The sequence below is a fragment of the Bubalus bubalis genome, chromosome 18 (assembly GCF_019923935.1).
Source record: "Bubalus bubalis isolate 160015118507 breed Murrah chromosome 18, NDDB_SH_1, whole genome shotgun sequence".
NCBI lineage: Eukaryota > Metazoa > Chordata > Mammalia > Artiodactyla > Bovidae > Bubalus > Bubalus bubalis.
The window spans coordinates 50906510-50929544 of NC_059174.1; the positions used below are offsets into that span (position 1 = coordinate 50906510).

The 23035-nt window shown below is 48.5% G+C and overlaps 1 protein-coding gene and 1 non-coding gene across 8 annotated transcripts; one reads left to right on the forward strand and one right to left on the reverse strand.

The window, feature by feature from the left end:
- Nucleotides 1–1473: 1473 nt before the first annotated feature.
- Nucleotides 1474–17104, reverse strand: LOC102411025 (carcinoembryonic antigen-related cell adhesion molecule 21). Of its 7 annotated transcripts, none has more exons than XM_044931332.1 (5): nucleotides 16953–17096; nucleotides 16457–16639; nucleotides 15214–15573; nucleotides 12423–12701; nucleotides 1474–2536 (listed from the first exon to the last, which is right to left on the reverse strand). In XM_044931332.1, exons 2-5 carry the CDS (start codon nucleotides 16518–16520, stop codon nucleotides 2430–2432), a joined length of 810 nt encoding a protein of 269 aa, XP_044787267.1. In that variant the 5' UTR covers nucleotides 16521–16639; nucleotides 16953–17096; the 3' UTR covers nucleotides 1474–2429. The 7 variants fall into 7 exon arrangements, with proteins under 7 accessions (XP_044787267.1, XP_044787269.1, XP_044787266.1 ...); XM_044931334.1 differs by lacking the exon at nucleotides 1474–2536 and adding an exon at nucleotides 2599–2618 and having other exon boundaries at nucleotides 16953–17080; XM_044931331.1 differs by lacking the exon at nucleotides 1474–2536 and adding an exon at nucleotides 3636–4479 and having other exon boundaries at nucleotides 16457–16636; nucleotides 16953–17104.
- LOC112580497 lies at nucleotides 11477–11601 on the forward strand. The gene has a single exon (XR_003104895.1). It is a non-coding gene; the product is annotated as a U6atac minor spliceosomal RNA (small nuclear RNA).
- Nucleotides 17105–23035: the final 5931 nt, after the last annotated feature.

Consider the following 23035-nt stretch of genomic DNA (forward strand, 5'->3'; position numbering starts at 1 on the left):
GTCTTCCCAGTGGTCACGTATGGTTGTGAGAGCTGGACCATAAAGAAGGCGGAGTAGTACCAAAGAATCCATGCCTTCAAACTGTGGTGCTGGAGAAGACTCCTGAGAGTTCCTTGGACAGCAAGGAGATCAAACCAGTCAATCTTAAGGGAAATCCATCCTGAATACTTGTTGGAATGACAGATGCTAAAGCTGAAATTCTACTATTTTGGTTATCTGATGCAAGTTCAGTTCAGTTCAGTTGCTCAGTCGTGTCCGACTCTTTGCGACCCCATGAATCGCAGCAGACCAGCCTCCCTGTCCATCACCAACTCCCAGAGTTCACTCAAACTCATGTCCACCGAGTCGGTGATGCCATCCAGCCATCTCATCCTCTGTTGTCCCCTTCTCCTCCTGCCCCCAATCCCTCCCAGCAAACAGCTGACTCATTGGAAAATAAGTCCCTGATGCTGGGAAAGATTGAGGGCAGAAGGAGAAGAGGATGTCAGAGGGTGAGATTGCAGGATGACATCACCGATGCAATGGACATGAACTTGGTCAAACTTCGGGAGATGGAGAGGGACAGAGAGGCCTGGCGTGCTGCAGTCTGTGGGGTCACAAGAGTCGGACATGACTGGGTGACTGAACAACAACAAGAGCTGACTGCCCCCCCACCCCAAAGTGATAATCCCTTCCTCTGTGGGCATTTCTTGAAATGAAGCCCATCAAGTTCTTTAAACATACCTGCATTTTAAAAATTAAGAATTACTTATGAACCTAGACAAGTAGCTGTTTAGTTACTTCTAGTAGGTTCTCTCTCTCGGAGAAGGCAATGGCACCCCACTCCAGTACTCTTGCCTGGAAAATCCCATGGACAGAGGAGGCTGGTAGGCTGCAGTCCATGGGGTCTCGAAGAGTCGGACACAACTGAGTGACTTCACTTTCACTTTTCACTTTCATGCACTGGAGAAGGAAATGGCAACCCACTCCAGTGTTCTTGCCTGGAGAATCCCAGGGACGGGGGAGCCTAGTGGGCTGCCGTCTATGGGGTCGCACAGAGTCGGACACGACTGAAGCAACTTAGCAGCAGCAGTAGGCTCTCTGGTAGCTCAGTGGTAAAGAATCCTCCTGCCAATGAGGAGACACGGGTTCAATCTCTGGGTGGGGAAAATTCCCTGGAGGAGGAAATGGCAAGCCACTCCAGTAATCTTGCCTGGGGGAAATCCCATGGACAGAGGAGTGTGGCTGGCTACAGTCCATGGAGTCCAAAAGAATGGGACACAACTGAGCACACACACACTCACGCAGTAGGATCTCTGAAGATGAGCTTTCCAAAGGAACTGGTGGTGTAGGGTAAGGGAGTTAAGAGAAGGCAAGGTTCAGAAAAAGAATGAGACTGGCACTTTACAGGAACAGATCACTTTTAATGAGGCGAGAAGGGGCAGCAGTCAGATTAGTGAGCTGCTGCACTAACCCAAGAAAAGAGTAAGTATATATAGGCATGTATGTAGAAATCTACTGTCTTAAGGGGGCCTGTTCTTCTCCAAGGTTGTTCGGAGTAGTTATCTCTTAAACGGCTAGGGCAAGGAATTCTGGAGATCGGCCAGAGGCTGGACCTGCTGAAAGCTGGGCATAATCAACCTTAATGTCCATTTTCTTTTTCCTTCAGTGAGAGAGTTCTTTGTTTTGCATAGAATGGTAGGAAGGACCCGGAGGGGAGTTTTAACTCCAGGCTACTTTGAGCCATGTAACTTTCCTTCAGGTGGTCTTCTAGGTAAGCATCAAGGTGTTTAAGTCCTGGTCTTGCAGGTAGACAACCTTGATAGGGGACAAAGCTGTCGAATTTGCAGTCCTAACTCAATTATATATGTATTTTCTGTGGATGGTGAGTTCCTACTGGACTTTGAAGAGCTAGGAAAAGCTTTTCCTTTTCTTCTCTCTTCTTTTCTGACATATGCATTTCAGTGAGAAGGACATAACTTGCAAATGTGTGGCAAATTCAAGTTAGACTTCAATAGGCCAGGACTGGGGGTGGGAAGCACTGTTTACAACAGCTGAGACGTGGAAGCAACCTACGTGTCCATCGCAAGATGAATGGATAAAGAAGCTGAGGGACATACATACAATGGAATACGACTCAGCCAGTGTGCTCTGAATAAGCAAACGGGGAGGTCTAGGTCAGCAAATGGGGAGGGGCAGAGATTCTGTCAACTGTCTCCCAAGGTCCTCTTTGCCGAAGTTCGATGACCAGGAAGGTAGGGTTTCCCACAGACCTACTCGTGGATGTGCCTTTTCATCTATTGACACTGAAGGAAAGGGCTGTGACCAGGCAGCCTGGAGGAGCCTTGTTAGAGGATTACAGGAGAGCTGGGGAAAGACTGTCTTCCGTTTTCCCTGATGGTGAAAGAATCTCCTGGTGATGGAATGAGAACCTTGAGACAGCAGCAGTGTCACGAACGCTGCCTCTTCATTTTTGCATTACTTCTCCTTTTTGTTTCTCTTCTTCTCTCCTCCTCCTCCCTCTTCTTCTTCACTTCTCCATAAACTGTTTCTGTGGCTGTTGGAGATGGGGGACCTGAAGTTGCTTTATTTGATTCCTGGGCATTAAAGTTCAGAGAAGACTGTGCAACTTTGTCAGTCTGAAAGGCATCAGCAGTGGTTGTTTAAGTCAGCGTCATGGGCCAGGCCCTCACCATGTCAGGAGTGACTCAGCATCCCAGGCTTTCATCCCTTTGAAACTTTTAGCTTCAGAGAAAGGCTTTTATTACCCATTTTTTTCTGCTTGCTAACATTCTGGTGGGTGATCATTAGAAGAGATAGATTGTGAAATTCTACAATGGATATGAAGGAGGAAACACAACAGGCTCTATCTTGAAAGCAGAGCTCCGTCTTGGGCTGGAATGTGGACTTTGAGCTATATGCCCAGTATCTATGGAAATGACATACCAACTGGAAAACCAGACCCCCGGAAGGAAGAGCCCCAGGGCTCTCCATCGCCTAAAAAAAACCCTAATTATCTGTGTAACTGAATAGAATCATACATTCTAAAACGCTTATTGGGGTATGACCACAAGCCTATTGATAAGGCATACGAATCATGGGTTAACTTTGATTGATTGTATCTTTCTTTTTCCTTTGTTCAGCTAGTTTCAGGGAGTTTTGGGGAGGTGGGTTTGGGCATGTATGCTTAGGGTATATAAGGTTTTCACAAAAACTGGTCAGGGTCTTTGGCTAAGAGGAGACTCGGCCTTGGGTCCGCTGGTGTAATAAACTGCACTCCACTATCTGCATTGTCCTTCTGAGTGAGTTTGTTTCCAGGAATGTGTGGTTACAACAGATACAATGATACAGCAATGAGAATAAATTAAGCACAACAGTGTACAATGAGATGGATGACTCTCATAATTTTGAATGAAAGAATCAGACACACGTGTAAGGTCATACTTTGTTTTTGCTATGTGGAAGAGCATGAACAGGCAGACCTATCTCATGCATTGGAAGTGAGGATGCTGGTTACTCTTTGAAGGGAAGTAACTGGAGGTCTTCTTTAGGGTACGAATGACATATTGATTGATTTGGGTGTTGCTAACATGGATTGTTCAACTCCTGAAAGTTCATAGATTTTTTTAGAAACAGGCTTTAAAAAATTTATTTTTGGCTGCGCTAGATCTTCGTTGCTGCAAACAGTCTTTCTCTGGTTGTGGGTAGCCGGGGATCCTTTTCATTGCAGTGCGCGGGCTTCTCATTGTGGTGGCTTCCTTTGTTGCCTTGCCTGGAGAATCCCATAGACAGAGTAGCCTGGCAGGCTATAGTCTGTTTGGCCACAAAGAGTTGGACACGACTGAACGACTAACACTTTCACTTTCTGCGGAGACTGAACCCTGTGCTCCTGCAGCTGTTGACCTTCAACACCCCCCCGAGGGAATTCAGGGAGGCATGAGGCACTCTGTGCTCCAGAGAATCTGGTGGGGTAGCTGGATATTTTCAGGAACTGATTTCATGATTCCCATCCTTGCATCTCATCTCTAGAAAAGCACTAAATCCCATCATGATGACATCACCTCCTCAGCAGAAAAGCTCTTATAACTTGAGCACTTAATTGCCTTGAACTCCTCCTTCAACGAAATCTTATATTTTGACCTTCCCCGACTGCCTCTTCGGAGCAGGCTATCAGAGCTATCTGAGGTGCTGCCTCCCGGGCTGCAGTCCTCATTTTGCCCCCAGTGAAACCTAACTCGCAGCTCTCAAGTTGTACACCTTTTTTAGTCGACTCCCCTCTAAATCAGATGGGGTGGGAACAGCCATGTCCAAGGGAGAGCGGGGTACAGGAAGCGTGAAGACCAGGGAAGAGGAGACCCATAAAAATCGGTGCTGAGAAGCAGGGCTTTAGGAAGATTGAGGAGCAGATCCAGGCCAGAGACGGAGATGAAGTTTCCTTCCCTCTCCCAAGCAGGGCAGTCAGCCTCGGAGAAAGCAGAACAAGAGGAAAGGCGGCATACCCTACAGTTTATTTGAAAACAGAAAATACATCAGGGCTAATGTCACAGCCAAAGCAACCAAGATCCCAATTACGATGGCGGCAATGGTACCAGTTGTGAGTTTAGACCCAGAGTCTGTCGTGGAAAGAAAAGAGAAGAATAGAATGAATGAAAGTGACATTATTTTACAGCGGGAGGTGCTCTCCAAAAGAGCTGTCAACATTAAGTAGTCTCTACTTCTGCCTTCAAAATCGATTTTCTGTGGGAGAGCTGTTGTGTGGTGATTAGGTAACTAGATCCTTGTGATTTTCTTTCTCTCTCCATATATTTCTAGGTTGGTGACCAGAGTTGCCTCAGTTCCAATCTGGCCTTTTCTGCACACATATATTTCCCAAGGCTTTGGAAATGTAAGAAGGACTGATGGTTATTTTTGTATGTTACTATTTCCCACCTCTTCATGGTTTTGTATGTTATAACTTCCCACCTTTTCCTGGGGCTTCCCTGGTGGCTCAGATGGTAAAGAATCTGTCTGCAATGTAGGAGATGTGGGTTTGATCCCTGGGTTGGGAAGATCCCCTGGAGGACGAAATGGCAACCCACTCTAGTATTTTTGCCTGGAGAATTCTATGGACAGAGGAGCCTGGGGGGCTACAGTCCATGGGATGGCAAAGAGTCAGACATGACTGAGTGACTAGCCCATGAAGGAGTCTTTTGGGCCTAGAAAAGAAAACAACAGTCTCATAGGCCCTTGCTGAATCATCTAACTTCGGAGAAAACAAAACAGAACTTTAGGTCCCCCCTGATGCTCCAGGCCGGTTGCATCTATCTGGGACTTATGATCCCCTGTCCAGAAACCTTCCACCCCCTACATCTGCCCAGAAGACTTATCACCCCCTGCCCAACTACAAATGCCATCTCAACTAAAGAATACCCAAAACATCCCACCTGATTAACGTTTCCCTTATCGCTTCCACAAATCTCCCTATAAATATGGAGCCTCCCTGATCCCTCTCTGTGCTCAGCCTGGTCGTTAGGCCGACTGTTGCCCCTCCTTGCCTGAATAAAGGTAACCTACTTCTGTTGAGGTCATCTTTCCTTTTTCTGCCTCGGCCCGAACTATACCTTATAGCCCACACATCACTTTCCACCTTTTCATGACTGCATCTTTCTCTGGGTACCAGGTGTGACGGGTATGAATATGTGCCTCTCAGGTGTCTTGTGGTGGGCATTTATTGATGGAAAGCCCTCTGAATTCACTGCCCCTTTGCACAGAGAACACCCTTCACACTGGCTCCCAGTAAGGATGTGAATTCAATAATTCTATGAGAAATGATAGGGCCTTCCCTGGCAGCTCAGCTGGTAAAGAATCTCCCTGCAATGCAGGAGACCCTGGTTTGATTCCTGGGTTGGGAATACCTGTTGGAGAAGGGATAGGCTACCTACTGCAGTATTCTGGCCTGGAGAAGCTCTATACAGTCAGCAAAAACAAGACCAGGAGCTGACTGTGGCTCAGACCATGGACTCCTTATTGCAAAACTCAGACTTAAATTGAAGAAAGTAGGGAAAACCACTAGACCATTCAGGTATGACCTAAATCAAGTCCCCTATGATTATACAGTGGAAGTGAGAAACAGATTCAAGGGATTAGATCTGATAGACAGAGTGCCTGATGAACTATGGATGGACGTTTGCAACGTTGTACAGGAGGCAGTGATCAAGACCATCCTGAAGAAAAAGAAATGCAAAAAGGAAAAATGGTTGCTGAGGAGGCCTTACAAATAGCTGAGAAAAGTAGAGAAGCCGAAGGCAGAGGAGAAAAGGAAAGATATATCCATCTGAATGCAGAGTTCCAAAGAATAACAAGGAGAGATAAGAGAGCCTTCCTCAGTGATCACTGCAAAGAAATAGAGGAAAACAATAAAATGGGAAAGACAAGAGATCTCTTCAAGAAAGTTAGAGATACCAAGGGAACATTTCATGCAAAGATGGGCACAATAAAGGACAGAAATGTTATGAACCTAACAGAAACAGAAGATATTAAGAAGAGGTGGCAAGACTACACAGAAGAACCATACAAAAAAGATCTTCATGACCCAGATAACCACGATGGTGTGATCACTCACCTAGAGCCAGACATCCTAGAACACAAAGTCAAGTGGGCTTTAGGAAGCATGACTACAAGCAAAGCTAGCAGAGGTGATTTAATTCCAGTTCCAGCGACTGAATTGAACTGATGAGAAATGATCTTCCTCCATGGGTGACTTTAGCTCAAGGACTCCCCATCAGCTTTGCAGACACTCTCTAAAACTGCACTGCAGCCTAAAACTGCCTTCCTTCTCTTTCTTTTTCACTTGGGTCAGATATGCCTTGCCGTCTGAGGACTTTCCCAGGCTCCTCCCACTCCTGCCCCACTTTCCTAAACAGGCATTCTCCCAGTAAATGTTTTGTATGTCTCATGCCATCTTGGCTGCATCTCAAGGATGAAAAGTATCATACCAGACCAAGAAACCTTCCAGTCAAATCCTTTTTTTTTCCTCTCCCATATTTAGTCAGTAACATGTTCCTATGAGTCTTTTGTTTTATTCTTTCCCTCCCTTCCAATATGTAATATTTTTTGCATCACTTTGTTTTTTATTTCTGTTTTCTTTACTAGTCAACTCAAATCTGAAGATGAATGTTGATGTTAGCTATTGTTATGAGATACTTATTATATGACAGACTCTCTGCTATATACTTTACACATACCACATTTGATTCATATAATAACCCTGAACATTCAGTTCAGTTCAGTCGCTCAGTCTTGTCTGACTCTTTGCGACCCCATGGTCTGCAGCACACCAGGCTTCCCTGTTCATCACCAACTCCCAGAGCTTGCTCAAACTCATGTCCATTGAGTTGGTGATGCCATCCAACCATCTCATCCTCTGTCATCCCCTTCTCCTGCCTTCAATCTTTCCCAGCATCAGGGTCTTTTCAAATGAGTCAGTTCTTCAAATCAGGTGCCCAAAGTATTGGAGTTCAGCTTCAGTCTCAGTCCTTCTAATGAATATTCAGGACTGATTTCCTTTAGGATTGACTGGTTGGATCTCCTTGCAGTCCAAGGGACTCTCAAGAGTCTTCTCCAAGACCACAGTTCAAAACCATCAATTCTTTGGCACTCAGCTCTCTTTATAGTCCAACTCTCACATCCATACATAACTGCTGGAAAAACCACAGCTTTGACTAGATGGACTTTTGTTTGTCTCTGTTTTTTAACATGCTATCTAGGTTGGTCATAGCTTTTCTTCCAAGGAGCAAGCGTCTTTTAATTTCATGGCTGCAGTCACCATCTGCAGTGATTTTGGAGCCCAAGAAAATAAAGTCTGTCACTGCTTCCACTGTTTCCCCATCTATTTGCCATGAAGTGATGGGACCGGATGCCACAATCTCCGTTTTTTGAATGTTGTGTTTTAAGCCAGCTTTTTCATTCTCCTCTTTCACTTTCATCAAGAGGCTCTTTAGTTCCTCTTCACTTTCTGCCATAAGGGTGGTATCATCTGCGTATCTGAGGTTATTGATATTTCTCCTGGCAATCTTGATTCCAGCTTATGCTTCATCCAGCCCGGCATTTCGCATGATGTACTCTGTATTCAGTTCAGTTCAGTTGCTCAGTCGTGTCTGACTCTTTGCGACCCCATGAACCGCAGCACACCAGGCCTCCCTGTCCATCACCAACTCCCGGAGTTCATTCAGACTCACGTCCATCGAGTCAGTGATGCCATCCAGCCATCTCATCCTCTGTCGTCCCCTTCTCCTCCTGCCCCCAAATCCCTCCCAGCATCAGAGTCTTTTCCAATGAGTCAACTCGTCGCATGAGGTGGCCTGAGTACTGAAGTTTCAGCTTTAGCATCATTCCTTCCAAAGAAATCCCAGGGCTGATCTCCTTCAGAATGGACTGGTTGGATCTCCTTGCAGTCCAAGGGACTCTCAAGAGTCTTCTCCAACACCACAGTTCAAAAGCATCAATTCTTCGGTGCTCAGCCTTCTTCACGGTCCAACTCTCACATCCATACATGACCACAGGAAAAACCATAGCCTTGACTAGACAGACCTTTGTTGGCAAAGTAATGTCTCTGCTTTTGAATATGCGATCTAGGTTGGTCATAACTTTCCTTCCAAGGAGTAAGTGTCTTTTAATTTCATGGCTGCAGTCACCATCTGCAGTGATTTTGGAGCCCAAGAAAATAAAGTCTGTCACTGCTTCCACTGTTTCCCCATCTATTTGCCATGAAGTGATGGGACCGGATGCCATGATCTTCGTTTTCTGAATGTTGAGCTTTAAGCCAACTTTTTCACTCTCCTCTTTCACTTTCATCCAGAGGCTTTTTAGTTCCTCTTCACTTTCTGCCATAAGGGTGGTGTCATCTGAATATCTGAGGTTATTGATATTTCTCCCGGCAATCTTGATTCCAGCTTGTGCTTCTTCCAGTCCAGCATTTCTCATGATATACTCTGCATATAAGTTAAATAAACAGGGTGACAATATACAACCTTGACATACTCCTTTCTCAATTTGGAACCAGTCTGTTATTCCACATCCAGTTCTAACTGTTGCTTCTTGACCTGCATACAGATTTCTCAGGAGGCAGGTAAGGTGGTCTGGTGTTCCCACCTCTTAAGAATTTTCCACAGTTTGTTGTGATCCACACAGTCAAAGGCTTTGGTGTAATCAATAAAGCAGAAGTAGATGTTTTTCTGGAATTCCCTTGCTTTTTCTATGATTCAATGGATTTTGGCAATTTGATCTCTGGTTCCTCTGTCTTTTCTAAATCCTGCTTGAACATCTAGAATTTCACAGCTCACATACTATTGAAGCCTGGCTTGGAGAATTTGGGGCATTACTTTGCTAGCATGTGAGATGAGTGCAATTGTACGGTAGCGTGAACATTCTTTGGCATTGCCTTTCTTTGGGATTGGAATGAAAACTGACCTTTTCCAGTCCTGTGGCCACTGCTGAGTTTTCCCAGTTTGCTGGCAGATTGAGTGCAGGTCAACATTATTTCCACTTAATAGATGAAAAACCCAAGACTTCCAGTGATGATAAAAAAGAAGGTACCCAAAGTCATATAACTAATAAGAGGTGGATCTAGTGTAGTCCTTGACTGTAGGAATACCTGATTTTATAGAGCCCAATGGTAGTAACAGTAATAATAGCATCTAATAGTTATCGAACATTTCCTCAGCATGTGGCATTTTAACTAAGGGTTTAATTGAATAGTATGTTAAATCTTTGAAACAATGACATGAAGCAGAGACCTTTTAGTATGATTTCAGTTGAGGACTCTGAGGCTCAGTGAAGTTAAGAATCTCATGCAATAATTTATAATTATAAATGGTTACCTTAAAAAAGAAGAAAGATCTCAAATCAACAACCAAATGTCACAACTGAAGGAACTCGCAAAAGCACAACAAACCATACCAGAAGCTAGCAGAAGGAAAGACATAATAACAGCTAGAGTGGAGATAAATAAAATAGAGAATGGAAAAGTAATGAGAGAAAAAACAATAAAACGAGAAATTGGTTCTTCAAAAAAGAATAAGAAAGGCTTCCCTGGTGGCTCAGTGGTAAAGAATTTGTCTGCCAGTTCAGGAGACACGGGTTTGACCCTTGATCTGGGAAGATCCCACACACCGCAGAGCAGCTGAGCCTGTGCTCCACAACTACCGAGCCTGTGCTCGAGAGCCAGGGAGTTGCAATTACTGAGCCCACGGGCTGCGACTACTGAAGTCCGTAGGCCCTAGAGCCCATTCTCCAGAACAAGAGAGGCCACCGCAATGAGACGCCCGTGCACCGCAACTAGAGAGTAAACCCCACTCACCACAGCTAGAGAAGAGCCAACACAGCAGTGAAGACCCAACCCAGCAAAGTCAATCAATAACTGGGGGGAAAAGATGAACAATTTTGACACAACTTTAACTAGACTGATCAAGAAAAACAGGGAAGATTCAGATTACTAAAATCAGCAAGGAAAGTGGGGACATTGCTACTAATTCTCAAGACATAATGAGTTATAGGAGTATTATGAATAATTGTATGCCAACAAATTGTATAACTTCAGTAAAATGGACAAATTCCTAGAAACACAGATGCTACCAAAGTGGAATCACAAAGACTGCAACCCCATGGACTGTAGCCTGCCAGGCTCCTCTGTCCACGGACTTCTCCAGGCAAGAATACTGGAGTGGATTGCCATGCCCTCCTCCAGGAGAATCTTCCTGACCCAGGGATTGAACCTGCATCTTTTACATTTCCTACCTTGGCAGACAGGTTCTTTACTACTAGCGCTACCTGGGAAGCTCCAGTGTTATAGAGGCCATATATTAAAACCCGCATCTAACACCATTCTAAGTGTGAAAGACTGAAAGTTTTCCCTCTAAGATCAAGAACAAGATAAGGATGCCTGCTTTTGCCACTTCTATTCAAAACAATATTAAAAGTAATAGACAGGGCTTCCCTGGTGGCTCAGTGGTGAAGAGTCCACCTGCCAATGCAGGAGACATGGGTTCCACCCCAATCTGAGAAGATCCCATATGCAATGGAGTAATTAAGCCTGTGCGAAAAAGCCCACACAGCTACAAAGACCCAGCCTGGCCAAAAATAAAAAAAAAAATTATTTTAAAAATTAATTAATAAAAAAGTGCCCATTGCATTAAGAACCTATATCAGGTATCTCGTTTAATTCTAATAAAACTTTGTGAATTACAAAAAATAACTTTAAAAAAGGTAACAGACCAATTCGGTGCCAAAGAAAGAAAAAATATAAAAGACACTGAAATTGTCAATTAAGAAGCAAAATTAACTGTTTGCAGAGGATGTGGCCTTATTAACAGAAAACCCTAAAAATTTCACAAAAAACTGTTAGGTGTGATAAACAAATTTGATAGAGCTGCAGGATATGAAACCAACACATAAATGCAATTGTATTTCTATACATGAACAGCGAACAACATGAAAAGAAAAATTAAAAACTTCCCTTTATATGTTGTACGAAGGAGATAAGGCTAAAACTCCCCTCGACAAAAATGGCAGAGGCCTTTGGACCTGACAATATGCATACAGTTAAGGAACTGCTACCTGAATCATAGTATCTAACCATCATTTTTATAAAAATAAATTCCACTTACAACAGCATCAATAAGAATAAAATTTAGGAATTTTGGAGCTGACAGACTTGTACAAGAGAAACTAAAAAAATTTTTTTTTCAAAGGAAAAACATAGTATAAGAAATTAAAGAAGACATGAATAAATGAAAAGTGTTCATGGACTGGAAGACTTAATATCGCTTAGATGAAAATACTAACCAAGGTGTACTGGATATATGTGGGTAACGATTGCAAAACTATATGAATGGACTTAATACCACTGAGCTATAAACTTCAAAATTATTTCCATGATAAATCTTACATTTTTTTTTTTACCATATAAAGATAGTGTACCAGAAAAAAAAAAAAAATTCTTGTACAAGGTCACAGAGTAAATGCCAGCCCCAGGAATTAGAAACTTACTGTATTTTTTTTTCTGTGTGTGTGTGTGTGTGTGCATGTTTGTGTGTGTGTGTTAGTCACCCAGTCGTGTCCAACTCTTTGCAGCCCCATGGACTGTAGCTTGCCAGGCTCCTCTGTCCATGGAATTCTCTAGGCAAGAATATTGGAGTGGGTAGTCATTCCCTTCTCCAGGGGAATCTTCCCAACTTAGGGATCAAACTCGGATCTCCTACACTGCAGGCAGATTCTTCATCCTCTGAGCCACCAGGGAAGCCCCCCACCTTTTATTTTCAGAGATGGAGCTATGAAGATTTTGCCATCTTTTTATTGTAATAGTCTCCTCACTGATACTCTGCCTGCTGTGACCTCGATCCATCGTGCACCCCGTAGGTGGAGCCATGCTCTTGGGAAGATGGAGCATGGGACAAGCGGTCACTTACCTTTCACCTTCAGCTCAAAGGTCTCACTTCTGTTGGAAGTGCCTATGTTGGAGATCTCACACTGATAATCCCCGGCATTTTCCTTCTTGATGGGGTCTATGGTGAGGTTCTTGCCGTCCTTGGACAGGAAGACGTTCTTTGCGGATTTGAGTTGCTGCTTGTTGAAGATCCACTTGACGCTGATGTCCATTTCGTTTGTGATACAGGTCATGACCACCTTGTTCTCTTTTTCTCTGACCATGGGGTCGCTGACTTGGATGGAGGGCCGCTGCAGCAGGCCTGTGGAACAGGGAAGTCAGTCAATTAGGGAAATATCTGTGGAAGGCTTAAGGGCAGGGGGTGGGGGCTTCCCTGATGGCTCAGCTGATAAAGAACCTGCCTGCCAATTCAGGAGACAAGAGATGTGAGTTCGATTCCTAGGTCGGGAAGATTCCCTGGAGAAGGAAATGGCAACCTGCTCCAGTATTTGTGCCTAGAGAATCCCATGGACAGAAGAGCCTGGTGGGTTACAGTCCATAGGGTTGCAAAGAGTTAGATGTGACTGAGCGCACATGTTTGCGTCTAAGGGTAGGGAAGCTTTGCAGATCAGGGCCAGTCCTTGGCGGAATGAAGGAGAAAGAAGGTGAGAGACATGGAAGGGGCAGAGACAGCGAGAGATTTCCATTTACAAGTGACTTCAAACATCCAGAGGTGCAAGAGCCCCACTGCCCAGGAGCAGGATCCCTGCCCCCCACCCCTGGAAACCCTCCCACGGCGGAGCAGCCCCACAGTCACCATGAGACTCAGCTCCCAGTGCGCTTTAGGGGCAGGTGATCAGAGGATAAAACACGGTTCCCCTCCCTGGAGAGACAGGCACAGGCATGGCCAGAGCCTCCTAGACTCTGCATCCAGATTCCAGCGCCTGAAGAGATCATAGATCATTCATCTGTCCTTATTCCTTCCGCCCTTCCCTCCCCAAAGAGACACTGAGAGCCTGTTGCCTGTCAGGCCCTGTGCTGGCTGCAGGTATAGACTGGGGAGTGAGGAACTGAGTCCTTTCCATTTCACTCCAGTGGGAGTGACACCCAGCACCTCCAGTAACCAGCAAGTAAATGATCTCTGGTTCACTCAGTGCAAGGAGCTTGTCCATCAGCTACCTAAGGAGGGGAGGCCTGGACATTCCTGTCACTGACTTGATGGTTGATGCAGGTAATTTAGTTCTAGAATACAGAAAAATAATTCTGAATAAACAGAACTCAGGGGAAGGACTGGACTCTACACCTGCTCAGATGCGGCTCTTGGGGCAGAGCGCTGGCTGGTGACCTGCTGAGAAACCTTGGCCTCAGGGATCTGGGGAATCATCCGCCCCAGTCAGCCCTGCCTGGGAGGCCAACACCTACCAGCGGCACAGGTTCCCCATGGTCGCTGAATAATTCAGAATAATAATTCTGAATAAACAGAATTATTTCTCTGTTTCCCTGTGACACTCTCTCCTTCTGAGTTGGGGATGCCCCAAAAGAAAGGATCTGAACCAACAGCTGGCTTCTGCATTCCTAGATATTATAAAAAGGCCCCTGGGATGGAGGAGAGGTGGAGCTGTGCTGCTGGCCTGACCCTGATTGGGCAGTTATGGTCTGTGTGATGAGCTCTGATTCACTGAATGCATCCCCCTGTACCTCACTTTCTTTTCCATAAAATAGGATAAATGGTAAATGATCTCTGGACTGTCGGTGTACTGTAATGACCTTAAGTCATTCATAATTAATGACCTGAAGCTGGGCATAGTACTGTGCTAATTCGTTTCAATCCTGCCCGACTCTGTGTGACCCCATGGACTGTAGCCCACCAGGCTCCTCTGTCCATGGGGTTCTCCAGGCAAGAATACTGCAGTGAGTTGCCATTTCCTTCTCCAAGGGATCTTCCCGACCCAGGGATTAGACCTGCGTCTCCTACATTGCAGCTGGTTTCTTTACCACTAGCGCCACTTGGGAAGCCCAAATCATTCATAATTAATTACCTAAAGCTGAACATAGAAGAGTCGCCAAATAAACTGTTTACTATTATTTGCGTGCACAGGAGAGGGCTCCCTGGGCTGAGGGGTGAGGAGCTGTTGGGAGCGTCTTCTCTCCTCTGGTCCTTCTTGGGGACGCTGACTTTCCTCTGGAGTCTCCTCTGACCCCCAGGGGGTCGGCTAACAGTGTGGGAACCCAGCCTAGCCTGCTTTCCATGCTGAGTCTCAGGGGAAGGACTGGACTCTACCCCTGCTCAGATGCAGCTCTTGGGGCAGAGCCCTGGCTGGTGAGCTGCTGAGAAACCTTGGCCTCAGGGAGCTGGGGAATCATCCACCCCAGTCAGCCCCCTCCGGGAGGCCAACACCCACCAGCGGCACAGGTTCCCCATGGTCGCTGGAGCCGGGACCCTGGGACGGGGTCTGGGAGGGGCTTCCCCGTGGGCCTGAGCTTCCCTGAGGATCCCTCAGGCCAGGGCCCTGCTGGTCCTGCAGGGTCTTCCTCAGGGTCATGGTCGCAGGGAGGGAGCCAGGGGGGCTGGACTGAGAGTGCTCTCCCTCTGCTGAGTCCCTCCCATCAGACCATCCTCCCTTCTGCAGTGTCTGCAGGGTCCAGATCCCCTGAGTGGAATTTGGACCCTTTGGAGTTTGTCTCCATAGTGTGTGCCCTGCACTGAATGTTCAAACCCCAACACGGGACATAATACAGAGGGAGATGGAGGCACCATCCGGGTCTGTCAGTCCTGCCAGTGTGAGCAGAATGCACCTCACCCAACACCCCGAGGGCAGAGAGGAAGCACTCACTGTATACTTGGAGCTGTCCAGAAGCCGAAACGTTAGTTAAATCAGCCTTTACAGTGATCACGGTGTAGGTTCCTGCGTCCTGCTTCTTGACGGACTGGATTACCAGGGAGCCATTGGGTTTTATTGTCTCTCGACCGGTGTGTGAAGGCCCAGGTGTGTGTGAATTGTTAATTATTTGGTAGGCTTCAATCGCAGCTCTTTGATCGACCCTGTTCCCTCTGAACCAGCCATAGCCGATGATCAACCCTTCCTTTTCGAGGATGTTAAAAACAGCGACCGACCCTTCTGCAGCAAGTGGGGGCACCGTGTCAACAGTGAGGCGGGCAGTGGTGGGCAGGGTCCAGAAGGATAAGAGTGAGACTAGGACGGAAGAGAGAGGAATCAGTTAATATTCTGACCTGTGTGGGGGATGGGGAAATGGTGCGCTGGGTCCTGAGCAGGTCTCTTCATCCCTCAGCCTTGGTGTGTGTTTTTATACTGTGTGTGTGTGTGTGTGTGTGTGTGTATGTATACGTCCTGTTGGTTCAAGGTCAGCAGCATGACCCCCATCACTTCAGCCCCTCTGGGCTCGTTTTTTCCTCTGCTTCCCCGCTGTCCCCTGGCTCACTCCCTCGCTGCCCTCACACGCCTGCTCACACTCAGGGCCTCTTGGGAGATGCCCCTCGCCCCGACCAGCTGCTGTAAAGACCCTCGGTGCTCACTTGCTGACCTTCCCCGCTCCCTTTCCTGCGTGACGCCTGCAGCACCTGCCAGCACGCTCTCCATCTCTCTGCTCGTCTGTCTTGCTCCCCACAGAGCGCGGGCTCCGTGAGGGCAGGGGCTTGTCCGATTTTCTTGTACCCAAATTCCTGGTGAAGGAACCTCTACAGCCTGGTGTTTGTCAACTTTTAAGAGTTGTAGGGAAGGGTGTCGTTTAGTGTCCTGGTGTGTTCTTTCTGGAGTAACACCCAGACATAAATTGTTATTATTGTCATCAGTCTTTAACAGTTATTGCTCAGTGAAGAATAATTTCTTAAATAACTTGTAAAACCTACAGCAGTTGAGTCTTCCCGCCCCTCACCAGCTCTAGTTCATGGAGAGTCTCCTGTGGCTGAGGCCCCCACCCTCCCCTGCTCCCCTCTCCTCTGCGCTCAGGTCTGAACACAAGCCCTCTGTCCCCTCTCAGAGCCCTGTCTCCCCCAGACACCAGCCAGTCTCTTCTTCTCCAGTCTCTGCCCACTCCCTGAAAACTGTCCCCTCTCACCTGCCGGGAGGAGCCTGTTCCAGGGGACATGCCTCCTGCTTGCAGGGCCTGACGGGGGCTCCATGGTGCCTGCTGTCTGCTGTGTCCCTCTCTCTGCGAGGAGAACTTCTAGTCGAGAAACGCTCACAAGCCCTGCAGTCCTCGTGCGAGCTCCGCTGTCCTTTCCCCTGTGAGCTGGGCCTCCTCCGGGGGCAGGAGCACTTCACTGGGTCACGTGGCCCGGGGCGGGGTCTCTGCCCAGGCCCCGCCCTCTGCCTCCCCTCTCCTCCTTCCCTCCCTAGTGGCCCCCCTCCCCCTTCCCCCTCTGTATTTCTATTCCCTGAACTCTGCTGAGTCCTCTGCCTTCTACAGCAGTGATTCTCCACCTACACACACACACGTACACACACCCCTACACACACTCCACACACCTATACAAACACAGCTACAAACACACATCTACACACACCCCTGCACACACACCCCTACACACACACTTGTGTGGACAAGCACAAACCTGGGGTGTCCAGTTCCGGGGTCCCCACTCTTCTGGACCAGATGCACACTCAGCCTCCCCCACAGCCCTCCCTCATCCCCTTCTGGCTTTTGCCTTCAGAGCAGGAGCCTGGCAGGGGAGGTTCATCAGGAACTTTTATCACAGGGACGTCATCCCCACAATGCATGGGAATCACCTGTGGAGCCTCATGAAGACTGCAAACCCCCAGGTGACACCTTTGAAATGTTTTAGCAGCTGCTCTGGTCACGCGCTTCCCCAGCCTGGCTGAGACTTCATAATATGGGGCGGGGCAGCCTCTCCCCAACTTCTGTGCACAGGGAGGGTCTGCAGATCCTATTAAAATGCAGAGCCTGACTCAGCAGGTGTGGGGTGGACCTGAGAGTCTGCATCTAACAAGCTCTCAGGTGATGCTGACCACACTGAACTGTGGGGCACACTTTCAATAGCAAGGATGGTGACAAGTCAAATGAGAGGCCCACCCACCCAGGGTCTGCCTCTGCCGTGCTCTGGTCTGGGGTCTGTCCGCATGACACAGAGACCCCGGGATCTCCAAAACTGGTGATAGTTTCTGTGGTGACATAGAAACCCAGATGGGTGCCCCAGGTCTTCCCGTTGTTCTCAAATATCTGAGAAGGTTAAGGTCATAGATGACTCTGGAGGAGAGAAAGGGGTCAGCTGAGTGATGACTGGTGAGGGGACCTGACCTCCACTTTCGAGTATCACCAGCCTGGCGTCTGTCAGGAGGAGCTGCAGATTGCAGGTGAGAAGGGAAAGGTTTCCTGTGTGTCCTGGGAAGAGAGGAAACTGGTGCTGGAGAGTGGGCTGACTGTGGGCTCCCTGGTCCTCGGAGGAAGTGTTTGGGGAGACCCTTCTGCTTTGTTCTGTTGGCTGAGTCTTTGCTCATAAACTGTCCGTGTTCCTCCCTGCCGTTAGAGGTAGCCCTGTCACCCTGGTTGATTTTCCTGTGGTCACTGTGACCTTTCCCGTGGGTGGTGCAGGAGGGATGGTAGCTGGCATGGCAGGGTGTCCTTAGGCCCCTAGAAGGACTGTGCGGCATAGAGCAGGCACAATAGGAGGGGCCCTGAGGGTCTGTTTAGAGGGAAGGATGGATTTCAGGCTCCTTCTCCACCTCCTTCAGTTCAATTCAGTTGCTCAGTCATGTCCGACTCTTTGCAACCTCATGGACTGCAGCACGCCAGGCCTCCCTGTCCATCACCAACTCCCAGAGTTTACTCAAACTCATATCCATTGAGTCAGTGATGCCATCCAACCATCTCATCCTCTGTCATCCCCTTCTCCTCCTGCCTTCAATCTTTCCCAGCATCAGGGTCTTTTCAAATGAGTCAGTTCTTCGCATCAGGTGGCCAAAGTATTGGAGTTTCAGCTTCAGCATCAGTCCTTCCAATGAACACTCAGGACTGATTTCCTTTAGGATGGACTGGTTGGACTTCCTTGCTGTCCAAGGGACTCTCAGGAGTCTTCTCCAACACCACAGTTCAAAAGCATCAATTCTTCAGCGCTCAGCTTTCTTTATAGTCCAACTCTCACATCCATACATGACTACTGGAATAAACCATAGCTTTGATGGACCTTTGTTGGCAAAGTAATGTCTCCACCTCCTTAACCAAAGTGAAGTTCACCTGTTAATTTCTTGTATGTTCTCTATATGACCCGATGACGCCCACTGGAGGTCATGAGCGGACCTGGGGCCAGTGTCAGGATGTACCAGATGTGCTAACCAGGCTCCAAAGGCTGTGAGCCAGCCCTGAGCCCTGGCCAGAGGTGGGCTATGACCCCCAGACTGGGGCTGGTTAGCAGGGGTCCTGGTCACTGTGGGTCCCCAGGCTTCCTGACTCCATCCCAGCACAGGTTGAGCCCAGGGAGAGGATGGGCGTTATCGAGTATCAGGAGAACCGTCCATCCAGGTGGACGTGTGCTCAGGAGGAGCTCTCAGTCCCTGAGACATCAAAGGAAGGGCGGTGGGGAGTCTCTGGGGCTTTGGGGAGAGGGTGGCGGCCTGTGGGCTGGACCCAGAAGGCCCTGTTCTTGCCCCTCTCACAGCACTGGGGCTGCACCCTAGTTCTCTGTGTCCCCATCAGTGGTCTGTTCTTGGCCTCCCCACGGTGCCAAGACCTGGGGCAGCTCTATCTGGAGACTCTGTCACACAGGCTCCCCTGTCAGAGGATGGGAGACCCCCATGGGACCCCAGCCCCTCTGAGATGGAGCAACTGGAGAAGCTGGGCTCCCCTCTTCCACCCTGCTTCGGAAGTTCCCCAACTTTCCCCAGATGCCTGGGGAGGCTGAGATGTCTCCAGGGACCAGACCCAGGTGTCCCCACAGATCAAGGGCCTTGTGATGAGGAGCTTCTTCCCTTTTCCCATGAGTTCACGCTGGGGCTCCCCCCTCCCCAGGGTGACTCCCGATGGGATGGAAAATCAGGAGTCTGAGCCAGGTCATGTCTCCGTGAGAAGGGGAAGGTCTCAAGCTGCCAGCCCAGGCCCTCCGGGGAGACTACAAGATTCTTCCCCAGTAGAGATGGGAGGGGGTGTGATTATCTGGGAATGAGCAGGAGTCTAACTCCTCACAGTTACGTGGATCCTGTCATCTCCCTGGGTCAGGAAGATCCCCTGGAGAAGGGAATGGCAACCCACACCAATATTCTTGCCTGGAGAATCCCATGGACAGAGGAGCCTGGAAGGCTCCAGTCCATAGGGTTGCAAAGAGTTGGACACGACTGAAGTGACTTAGCGCTTGGCATGTCCTCTCTCCTGATTCCCAGAGGAATCAAGTCCTGTCATGGAGCAGCAGCCGTAGACACTTGCAAGTCTCCTCCCAGGCTGATGCCAGTTCTCCTGTGTCCACAGGAAATATTCTCTGACCTCTAGGTGTCACACTAGGGGTGGACCATTGTGTGGCATCCCTCATCCATTTTATGAGTGTTTATTGATCGTCTATTACTGAGTGCACACATACTGTTGAATATCTTGTCTGGCTTTCGTTTCATCCTTCCAGATGTCATTGCTAGAGCAGAACCTTCTGTTCAGAGCTCCCTGTGGTCTCAAGTAAGTAACTGTTAATTGCTCAATTGTGTCCAACTCGTGGCAACCCCATTGACTGCAGCCCACCAGGCTCCTCTGTCCATGGGATTCTCCAGCCAAAAACACTAGAACGGGTTGTCATTTCCTTCTCCAGGGGAATCTTCCCAATTCAGGGACTGAAACCGAGTGTCCTGCATTGCAGGTAGACTCTTTACCATCTGAGCCACCAGGGAAGCCCCTGTCTCAAGGAAATGACAAACACATTTTTAAAAAGTAATCTTATTTATTTAGCTATGGCTGTGCTGGGCGGGCTTTCTCTAGTTGTGGTGCTTGGGCTTCTCATTGTGGTGGCTTCTCTTGTTGCAGAGCATGGGCTGTAAAAAGTAGAGCCTCGGTAGTTGCAGCTTAGTTGCTCCGAGGAATGTGCAGTCTTCCCGGACCAGGGATCAAGATTGTGTCTCCTGCACCGGCAGGTGAGTTCTTTGCTACTGAGCCACCAGGGAAGCCCCGATGAACACATTTGCTGTCAGGGGCTTAATGCAGAAGTCCCTTGCCCTGGCTCCGCCCCCTGCTCTCCCAGTTGGCTCTCATAACTCTGCCTCCTATCCCTGAGTTGCTCGAGGTCTCACACAGCCTCCCTGGCACAACAGTCTGGGTTCTGGGTGCTCTTGAAGCCAAGTCGACCACAATCCAGAGCTTCCGTTGATTCTTTTAGTACTGGGGAGAAGGTCCAGGTGATGGCATCAGGCAATTTGTAGGAACTTGCCTCCAAGGCTTAATGACCACCTCTTGAGGGAATTGGCGGGTTCCTCCCAGTGGCATCTTGGCAGGGGGCGCAGATCAGGTGCTGGAGGTGTTCGGGTACCCATGAGACCTGAGGGTAGAATCCCTGCCTTCCAGTAGGATTAAGCTTCAGGGGTTTCCAATGTCCCTGGACAGGGCTGGAGGTGAAGCCTATGGTGGTGATGTTTTGGACTGAGCAACTAAAAGAGCCAGAGACCCCCTGGGCAACCGCAGGGCCCTGTATCCACTGATTAGCCTCCCAGTGAATTCAGGGGCTTCGTGGCTGAAAGCCAGCTCAGGGGGACAGGTGGGGGTGGCTTCTCTGTTGTCCTGAGGACCAGGGGAACCCGAGCCTCAGCTTATCCTGCCGCTGGTCACAGGCAATTGGCTCTGGGAAATGGCCCAGGAGCAACCTCCAGTTTTTTATTTGATTTTAAATGGAAATGAAAGTGAAAAGTAAAAATGTTAGTCAATCAGTCGTGTCCGACTCTTTGCGACACTATGGACCATAGCCCGCCAGGGTCCTCTATCCATGGGTTTCTCCAGGCAAGAATACTGGAGTGGGTTGCCATTCCCTTCTCCAGGGGATCTTCCTGACCCAGGGATCGAACCCACATCTCTTACATCTCTTGCATTCATAAGCAGGTTCTTTACCATCAGTGCCACAGGCAGCCATAAATTCAGTTCGGTTCAGTCGCTCAGTCGTGTCCGACTCTTTGCGACCCCATGAATTGCGCAGCACGCCAGGCCTCCCTGTCCATCACCAACTCCCGGAGTTCACTCAGACTCATGTCCATCGAGTCGGTGATGCCATCCAGCCATCTCATCCTCTGTTGTCCCCTTCTCCTCCTGCCCCCAATCCCTCCCAACATCAGAGTCTTTTCCAATGAATCAACTCTTTGCATGAGGTGGCCAAAGTATTGGAGTTTCAGCTTTAGCATCAGTCCTTCTAATGAACACCCAGGGCTGATCTCCTTCAGAATAGACTGGTTGGATCTCCTTGCAGTCCAAGGGACTCTCAAGAGTCTTCGCCAACACCACAGTTCAAAAGCATCAATTCTTCGGTGCTCAGCCTTCTTCACAGTCCAACTCTCACATCCATACATGACCACTGGAAAAACCATGGCCTTGACTTAGATGGACCTTCGTTAGCAATTACCTCTGCTTTTGAATATGCTATCTAGGTTGGTCATAACTTTCCTTCCAAGGAGTAAGCGTCTTTTAATTTCATGGCTGCAATCACCATTTGCAGTATTTTGGAGCCCCCAAAAATAAAGTCAGCCACTGTTTCCCCATCTATTTGCCATGAAGTGATGGGACCGGATGCCATGATCTTCGTTTTCTGAATGTTGAGCTTTAAGCCAACCTTTCCACTCTCCTCTTTCACTTTCATCAAGAGGCTTTTTAGTTCCTCTTCACTTTCTGCCATAAGGGTGGTGTCATCTGCATATCTGAGGTTATTGATATTTCATTAACCCACCCTAAATATGCCTCCTGAACCCAAATGTGCCCTTTGTCCAAGGTCAGCCCCAATCTCAACTCCCCAGAATCCTTTTTGCTCCTCTTCTAGCACGATCCGTCCACTAGAGGGCACTCACGCTCCTCTTTTGCCATCACCTGAGACAAATGCCCGTGTGTTCATTGCCACCACCAACCAGCCCTCAAACACTCTCTAGATTTGCTCTGGGCGAAGCTCCTGGGACAGATATCAGGGTCCTCCAGGAAGAACCTCACATGGAGGAGGTGGCAAGATGGACTGACGACCTGGAACCCAGCCCAGGACCCAAGTCACTGCTGAGGGGAACGGCTCCAGGCACAGAGGGCAGTGTGGGCTGGACACGGGTGCCCAGACACCTAGGCCACCAGCGAGGGCACTGGGGGAAACAGCTGTGAACCTTCGGCTCCGTCACTCAGGATCTGTGCACGTGCCCTTGGCTAGGCTGCTGAGGAACCTTCCAGAATGGACCCTCCACAGCAGGAGACAAGTCCTCCCGGGCACTTCCGGAGCTCTCGTGCCAGGAAGAGTCAGGGGAGATGCACCCATCACTGTGGCACAGGTTCTCCCGGGGCCTGAGGGGGCAGCTGGGGTCCCAGGTTCACTGTCAACCCCAGATCAGGAGCCGGGGTGCTGGGACGGTGAGGTCCTGCCAACCCTTCTGAGACCATCTGTCCACCACTGTTCCATCTCAGCCCTCACAGCATACTCTGAGTGAATCTGTCACTCAGACTGTGTCCAAGACATCACGTGGGTCACTCCAATTC